General features: G+C 48.0%; 1 protein-coding gene across 1 annotated transcript; it reads right to left on the minus strand.

The window, feature by feature from the left end:
- Positions 1-670: 670 nt before the first annotated feature.
- On the minus strand, positions 671-1,562 carry LOC125533856 (E3 ubiquitin-protein ligase SINA-like 4). Its single transcript, XM_048697190.1, has 2 exons — positions 1,498-1,562; positions 671-1,346 (listed from the first exon to the last, which is right to left on the minus strand). Exons 1-2 carry the CDS (start codon positions 1,560-1,562, stop codon positions 671-673), a joined length of 741 nt encoding a protein of 246 aa, XP_048553147.1.
- Positions 1,563-8,801: the final 7,239 nt, after the last annotated feature.

Below are 8,801 nucleotides of genomic sequence, written 5' to 3' on the forward strand. Positions count from 1 at the left end.
AGTGCGCCATTACTAGTTTAAACTAGTAATGGCGCACTATGCAACGGTGCGCCATTAGTAGTTTTGCAAAAAAGTAAAAAAAATACAGTAGTGGCGCACTCTATGGCTGGTACGCCATTAGTAGTTCTAACTACTAATGGCGCACTCTGCCCGGATGCGCCATTAGTATGTTTGAAAAAATAAAAAAACATTTTGTTACTAGTGGCGCACCATGTGCCTGGTGCGGCATTAGTGTCTTCCACACTAATGGCGCACCAGCACATGGTGCGCCACTGCTATATAGTAGTGGCGCACCACCTGACAGGTGCGGCATTAGTGTCCATTCCATCTATAGCCCTTTTCCTAGTAGTGTCTAGCTACAGCCCGACGTTCGTTTTGAAAATATTAGTGCATGTCAACAAAAATTATACTAGTATCGTTGTTATGTTTCAAAAAAGCATATAAGCTGGTACTTCTTACCCAAAGGATCTTTATATCCAACAGACACAAAATATCCATTCGACTGTTCGAAATTACTTTCATTGCTGATCTGATGTCGAGGTAATTGCTGCATCGCCACCAAAACCCACCATCTCTTAAGCTAAAGTAGACTGAGCTAACCCCTATATTAGCATATTACTAAGATAAACAGAAGGCACTGTAGAATCATTTAGGACGTGAGCTTGTCAATCTAAGTGTGGAGGGACACTAGCTTAGACCCGGCCAGCAGCTTGGGCGGAACTGTGAAGAAGGTCAACTCCTGCACGGCGACGTCGCCGGGATCCCTGCTGCTTGTCACCTCCATTTCCACCTTGACGGCTTCGGTCCTGCCTTTGGGCTCCCCCGGCGGGCCGTTCGCCCATAGCTTGGACACGTAGTGCGGCAGTGGGGACGCCCCCGCTCTGATGCAGACGACCGACATGGTGATAGGCACGCCGATGTCGAGCACGCCGCTGACCAAGAAAAACGCGCGGTCGTCCTCCTCCGTGAACAGCAAGAGCCGTGGCTCCGATAGTGGTACTTGCAGCTGGAGCGCCTTGCAGTACTGGATCCTGTGCACGGGCATGGGATGCACGGTGTTGATGTGGTGGGAGAGCACTGCTGGCGGGCCTTCATAGCTGCAGATGGGCATGGGGCATTTGCAGGGCGCAAGCGGACACACGCTCTGGTGATCGATGAGCTTGTGGTAAGTGACGTAGAGCCCACAACCTTCGTGCGGGCACTCCACCCTCACCGAGGAGAGGACGACGTCCACCGCCGTGTTCCGCATGTCAAAGCCACCGCTGCTCTCACACTTCTGGCACTGCCGCTGGTTCCCGGGGCGCTCGACGCGGCAATCCGCGCAAGCCAGGTGCCCTCCCTTGCACTGCACAAATCAATAGAACAACACATCAATCAAGAAACCTGCACCTTGCTCAATCAGCTGAACGGACAAGGTGTATTCGAACCTCATACACTGGAGGCTTCAAGGGGCGGAGCCACAAGGGCCAGTGGAGCAAGGTGAGGTCCATAGAGAACATAGAGAGCTCCATCGTCGGGTCCTGTTCCATCTGCATGATCTCGCCCTCCTCGTGCACAACCATCTTTCGCTTTATTAGGGCCAGGGCATTACAAAGCTTTACCATCACATATTCATACTACTTGAAGGTGCATTAAATCAACACATGAAAGTATCAAAAGGAGAGTCACGGCATGCATGCATGCATTGTAATTAATGCATGGATAAACGCAAATTATTGAAATATATCAAGTGAAGTGTTTTGATGTGTCGCGTCAACTCGTACAAGACCGAGAAGTTTGATTACTACAACGCCCTCTCGCCTTAACTGCACCTGCCTTTGGCTGCATGACAGGTGGGCCACCGACCTGTTGGGCCCACCTATCATGGATGCAAAGGCAGGAGCAGTAAGTCAATGAAGCTGCGTCCCTCCCTCGCCCATGAGCGTGGTGGCTGGCAGGACTAGGAGAAGCTTTCGTTCACTACACGCTCTCCCCCCCGTATGCGGTGGACATGCAGTAGTTCAATCGGTGTCATATGGCCACTCCAGTAGTACTCCCGAAGAGGCGAATAGCCAAGCGCAGCCCAGACGCTCGTGTGGCAGTTTCATGTGTAGAGTAGTCTAGGATAGCGTGTACCATGCATGTAAGCTTAAAATCGTTGGGGTCGGCTCCATGCTATATTTTTTTGATTAAAATAATCTTTTGGCCCTACCTGTCATCCTGGTGATTCTAGTTTGCACGCTCATCTAGTCAAGACAGGAATATATATTTTAATTTGTGGTGGGGTAAATGTTAGAGGTTGCAGCAAATGGAGTATTGTACACTATGGGTCTTTCAGCCAAGTTTAGAGGCAACCATGTGGGGCCAGTGCTATGATGTGTTGCGTCAAATCGTATAACGAGGAGAAGCTAGATTTTACTACTACACGCCTTCTCCCTCACCCATGCGCGTGGTGGCTCACAGACGAGGACAGGCTTTTGCTTATGGTACTACAACAAGCTATCCCTCCCGCTCGCGGTGGACGGACATGCAGAAGTGGATTTGATACTGTAGAAGCAGTAGTAGTAACAGCATTGTTCATCTTCTCGAAGAGGCGAAGAGCCAAGTGCAACCCAACGTGGCAGTTGCGAACCTTGGAGCACGCATATAGCCAGGCTCTTGCATGAGACAAAATTGCTATGTGAGCCCACACTACTAGAAATATGGCTATAGCTAATATGGACATTAATGGCGCACCATGTATGTGGTGTGCCACTGCTATATAGCAGTGGCGCACTAGATACAGGTATGCCATTATTGACATATTACTAATGGCGCACCTGGTGTGTGGTGCGCCATTACTAGTTTTTTTAAAAAAAATTGTTAGCGGTGGCGCACCAGGGGATAGTGCGCCATTACTAGTTGACATAGTAATGGTGCGCCTGTACAAAGTGAGCCATTACTATGTGTATGACTGGGTCAAACCTTGGTCAAACTTAGTAATGGCGCACTTTGCATAGGTGCGCCATTACTATGTCAAAGTTAGTAATGACGCACCTACACAAAGTGCGCCATTACTAACTTTGACCAAATGCACCCCTCCTGTGGACCGCCTTTTCAGTTTAAAAAAAAGAAAATGATGGAAATGTCAAAAAAATAAAAGAAAATAAGTTTCCCAGGTGATATGCGGTCTAGTTGTTCGGAAAATTTACAAATATGAATTTCGACTTTATTTGCAAAATCTCTCTGGAAATTAGTAAAATGGGCATAACTTTTGCATACGAACTTGGATTAAAAAGTTTTTATATGAAAAATCATCTACTCGAAAAGTTACCTCCGAATTCAACTGGGGGAACCCCGTTGATGTTTTTCAGAATCCTCAAAAACCTAACAGAACGAAAGATACGGGGCTTTTAAGATCTTGAGGGGGAAAATGGAAAAAGTTTCAAACTTAGTAATGGCGCACCATTTGCTAGGTGCGCCACTAGTAACATAAAAAAATTGGTTTCAAATTTTTTTTTGGATTTTTTTTCAAAATATGATACGTAATATGACCGGGAAGTTTAAAATATTTTTTCAAAATTTCATCACACTCATGAACATGAACAAAGTCCTAGACATCAGCAAGGTTTAATAGGATTGATATGATAGATATAGTAACACGTGCCTGTTAAGTAAGGTGTTGCTGGGGTTGGATAGAACTGTGGAGTTAAGCGTGCTCGGGATGGAGTACTATGAGGATGGGTGACCTTCCGGGATGTTTGACCACTTAGTGCGATTTGACTTGAGATTAAGCATATTGACCCGAGATTAAGAAAAAAATTTGAAAAAAAAATTCTAAGAAAAAAATTTGAAAAAAATTGTTAGTATTGGCGCACTTCTATGTGGTGCGCATTACTATCTGTTACTAGTGGCGTCGTAATAGTGGCGCACCTATAGTGCGCCATTAATGGCAAAAATAGGTGCGCCACTAACATGCCTTTTTCTAGTAGTGCCACTATTGTAGTACTCCCTCCGTCCGGAAATACTTGTCATCAAAATGAATAAAAGGGGATGTATCTAAATGTATATTAGTTCTAGATACATATTTTTTTATCCATTTTCATGACAAGTATTTTCGGACGGAAGGAGTACTTGCTAGTATAGCCCTGTAAACCAGAAAGGAGAATTTGCCTTTCTAGAGATTTCAACAAGTGACTAGACTACACCGAGACGGAGTACATATGGAGCAAAATGAGTGAATCTCCATCATAAATAAATACGTAGTTCTCTCGTTTTCCTCTCGGCCTTGGTCGCGGTGCACAATATTGAGTATACTAGTACTATCATCTTGAAATTTACGAAGTCACCATAGGCACCTTGTCGTCGACTGGAATGTCTCCTGACACACGATAGACGCAAGCTGCAGTCGCATCCATAGTTGCTTGAATGCCAAGGAGGGAGAGGGTAGTGGTTCCCGAGACGTTGAACGGTCAATGATGCATCCTCAAATTACTCTACATGCAGAGGGAATTAATTGGAGAAGCAGAATAGAGCCAGCATGATGTGAATGCAACAGAGTTTGGATTCTCATATAAAGGCGCCCCCCACTCCAATCCATCTACTCCTTAGTCTCTGCGCAACACTGCTCGCTCTAATCCAAGACCAAGTGACCAGAAGCCAGAAGCACCTATGGAGGCGATGGTCGCGAGCGGCAGTCGGCTGTGCCAAATCATCCAAGGCACCGTCCTGCGGCCCCGTACCGTGTAGCGTTTCAGACGGTGCTGGCAACCGCCGGCGTCGTAGCCCTCGCCAATGCCGGCTTCGCCTCTTGCATGGATGAAATGATGGTCAACTCCATCCGCCAGTTCGCCGCCGTCAAGAAGCGTGTAGCGAAAGATCCTACTAGTCCTGCCAGCCACGACGCTCATGCGCGTGGGAGGGACAAAGCTTCATTGACTTACTGCTCCTGCCTTTGCGTCTATGACAGGTGGGCCCAACAGGTGGTTGGCCCACCTGTCATGCAGCCAAAGGTAGGTGCAGTTAAGGCACCAGAGCTCAGTCCACGAGGGAGAGGGCGTTGATCAAACTTCTTGGTCTTGTAGGAGTTGACATGACACATCAAAGCACTACACTCGATATAAGTCTTTTTACACATTTCAAATGGACTACTACATACAGATGTATGTAGACATATTTTGCTTCGTATGTAGTCACTTGTTGCAATCTCTAAAATGACTTATATTTGGAAATGGAGGGAGTACAACACATGCATGCATGCCGTGACTTCCCTTTTGATACTTGCATGTGTTGATTTGATGCACCTTGCCAAATTTTGACTATAAATTTAACTAACCAAATTTTCATGCATGTCACAAAAAATTACGGGGCTGTTTGGATTGTGACTATGTTTCTCTTAGGTTGCCACATTATTTTTCCCACACTTGCCACACTTGCCTAACTTGAGTGGCTCAAATTGTTAGACACACATTGGCTTGCCTACGGGAATCTTGCCACACTTTTTGTGTCTATGACATGTGGGGTTCACTACTAATAAAAAAAATCTGTCTTAGGTGTGGCTAATAAAAATGTGGGGACCCCGACTCATAAGTCGAGATCACCGAATGCACGTGTACAGTGATCCCAGAGATCAATGCTCACTGAACACACAGAAGCTGAATAACAAGAGTCTTACATCCATACATATTGTCTTACACAAATTATGACCATTATGGTCAAGTCTTACATAGATAAAGCCACAAGGGCTGAATACCAAATAAACTTAAGCAGCGGAAATCTTCGTTGATAAGTAGAACCCATGCCATCTACCTTAACCCTACAGGCATTCTGACTGGGAAACGTCCTAGTTCGCATGTTCGTCTCCAAAGAACTCTTCTTCGAACTCCTGTTCTTCCAGGCCTGGCCAATTAAGTAGCCAGTGGCAAGCCAAGGAGTACTTTGAATGTACTCGCAAGCAACCCACGATTGGAACAGGGCACAATGATGCAATGATATAACACTAAGTAGGTAGTTTGCAGAAAGCTAGTTTTGAGTGCAATGACATGATCTATCAACATGTAAAGTATGCATCAAGAGAGTACAGACATCCGTATGAACAAGTAACAGTTATCAGAGTTGGACACCAATCCAACTTGATAATCGTGTCAAGTCATCTGACTTAACCCATTTAGCTTCATCAACACACCCACACAGACACACACACACATGTGGTTTGTAAAATTCTGGACGTAGTTTAAGCAGCACCGCCCAACTGTCCTTGACCGTGGACACGGCTATTCGAATAGTTTTACACTCTGCAGAGGTTGCACACTTTACCCACAAGATCCGGGGAACTTCCGTGTCATCCACGACCCGCGGTACCTCAAGTACCCGGGGTAAGCACCCGATCACTATCTTTCCCTAGACGACACTAACAAGGAGTCCACTCGTTGTTCCATATCCTCATGATGTACATCATACGAGACTCACTCGAGATCGTAACATCCGAGAGGGGACACAATGGTGTATCCGGTGCCCTGTGAAAACAGTCATGGCCGCCCTACCTGGCACGACCCCGTCCCGAGAGAGAGAACCAACTCTCCCCCGTCACGAGTAATGCGGGCTCCAAGCTAGTATCGGCCTAGGTAATCAATAATGCCCTTTCCCATACAAGGGTAGAGTGGTTGCGCATGTAAGGTTGGGACAGTCGACAAATCTTAAATCTAATCCGTTTTCAAAAACAACACACACACTTGCCTCGGCACACCACTTCGTCATCAAGTGGTTACCCATCTCATTATCTCCCTCGGGCATAAGTGGCACCCGATGGGGTTTTCGAAAAGTCTTTTGAAAATACTTTGTCTCCATCACCATGCATATACCCGCCCCATTCGCGCAGCATCTACTTTAGCATCCTATCTACTCCCACCGGCATAACCCTTATAAGGAGGTAGGGTAATGCACAATGCAAGTATCAATGAAGAAGTAATAGAGGCAACCCATCAAAGTGGTTACCATCTCATCATGATTCTGATGCAACACTAATAAGTGCTATATGACATGCATAAAAAGGGTTTCATAGACATGGTCAAAGGGCTGCTTGCCTGGCTCAACAAAGTCTTCTGGGTCTTCAAAGTCTTCTGGTCCAACTCCTTCATCAGCAACGCAATCTATCGTTGCAAAATAATAACGATAAAATAAGGCAATAATAAAACAGAAAAACCAAAGTGCTCAGAAAAATGTCAACTCATTTTTGTTAAATACTAGGGTGAAAACTAAGAAGGGGAAAATTCCTAGTTTTGGATTTGGAGTCATGGAAACGGTGCTAGGAATTTTAAATGACAGGCATAAATGCTCAAATTCAAATTTGAATTTGAATAGTGAAGAAAAGTTGGTTTGATAAGAGTGAAAACTGCACAAATAAATAGGTGGGATTATTACAAGGATTTAGGAGTTGGAATTATTGCATTTGGTTGAATATTTAATCCTGTGGAATTTTTACAGGTTTGGCAAAAAAGAAAAAGGGGAAGGGGCACTATGCCTGCTGGGCCAGAACAGCCGCAGGGCAGCGGCCCAGCCAGCGACGTGGGCCAACCGAGCCGACGCGCGTGCCCGCGCCAGATTTTTAAACCTGACGGGCGGGGCCCGGTGTCAGTGAGAGAGGACGCGGGAGAGGGATAGGACAGAGAGGCTGACGGGCGGGGCCCCTTGTTAGGGTCGTCGTCAACCCTCGTCCGACGGCGGCGAGGCTTACCGGCGACGATGCAGGGCACGACGAGCTTGGACAAGGGCAGGGACGGACTCAGCGTGGCGTCGCCGTTCGGGTGGAGGTGGAACCGGTTGCCGGGGTGGCCTGGTTCGCCTGCGACGAGGTCACACGGCGGAGGGGCTTCGGGAGGTGCTTGCCCCAGTCGATTCTGGCTGCAATAGAGAGGGGAGACAGAGGGGAAATGGTAAGAGAGGTGAGGCGGTTCCAGATCAAAAGAGAGAGGGGGCAAAGGAGGCTTGTACCACGAGATTCATGGCGACCCGAAGCGGCGGAGCTCGAGCTCGATTTCGAGCTCGGGCGGCTCTGGGAGTGAACGGGAGGCCCAGTGGGGCTATTTGGAGGGGAAGAGGACGAGTGGTGGCTAGAGGGGGGCTCGGGGATGCCTTATATAAGCGAGCGGCGGTCCACCGTGGGCTCGTGCGCCGGGGAGCTCGTGCTCGTCGCTACGGGCCTCGGGAGGGTGCTGCGCTGATTCTAGGGCGTTCGTGGGGGTCAACTACGCCTAGGGGGAGAAGAGAGGGAGCGGGGAGGGGTCAGAGACGCCGTGTGTGTGAGGCCGCTAATTGGAGCTCTCGGGCGGCCGGCGCGCGTGCGAGCAAGGGCAGTAGGAGGGAGAAGGAGGAGGGGGACAGAGGTGTAGCGTGCTGCGGACGTCGAGGAGCATCGGCTAGCATGAGGGGGAGAGCCGAGGTGGCAGGAGGTGGTTGGCAGGGGGCGGCTACAGTGCGGGAGCACACTGTAGCGCGCTCTAGAGCGTGCAAATGGTCGGCATGCCATTTTTTTGGCAAAGTGGGCACGTCCAAGCATGTCTGGTAGCTCTAGGGAGGAGTAAAGAAGCTGGGGAAAGCCTTGGATGCCTTGGGTGGCCACTGGAGTGAGGCGGGAGGTGAGGAAGAGGGGTGCAAGGGATGTCCAGAGAGGTAAAAGAGGTGGTTTCACCCCTTAATTATTGATCTGAGATGCAGCCATTGCTACTGGAGGTAGAAGAGGTCTAGGAGGGGCTGTGGTAAAAAGTGGAGGCCATGGAGAAGAGTGGAAGAGGTCAAAACAGGGGTTTTAGTAAAATTGCAGAAGGTGTTTGATGCTTGTTTGGTTA

Source organism: Triticum urartu, chromosome 1, assembly GCF_003073215.2.
Source record: "Triticum urartu cultivar G1812 chromosome 1, Tu2.1, whole genome shotgun sequence".
Lineage (NCBI taxonomy): Eukaryota > Viridiplantae > Streptophyta > Magnoliopsida > Poales > Poaceae > Triticum > Triticum urartu.

What these genes read in the sequence shown, in the direction of transcription:
- LOC125533856 (XM_048697190.1), bottom strand. Translation starts at nt 1,562, where the DNA reads ATGGTTGTGCACGAGGAGGGCGAGATCATGCAGATGGAACAGGACCCG. An exon ending in CCGACGATGGAGCTCTCTAT is followed by an intron (nt 1,347 to 1,497) that starts GTTCTCTATGGA and finishes TTGATTTGTGCA; the next exon opens with GTGCAAGGGAGGGCACCTGG.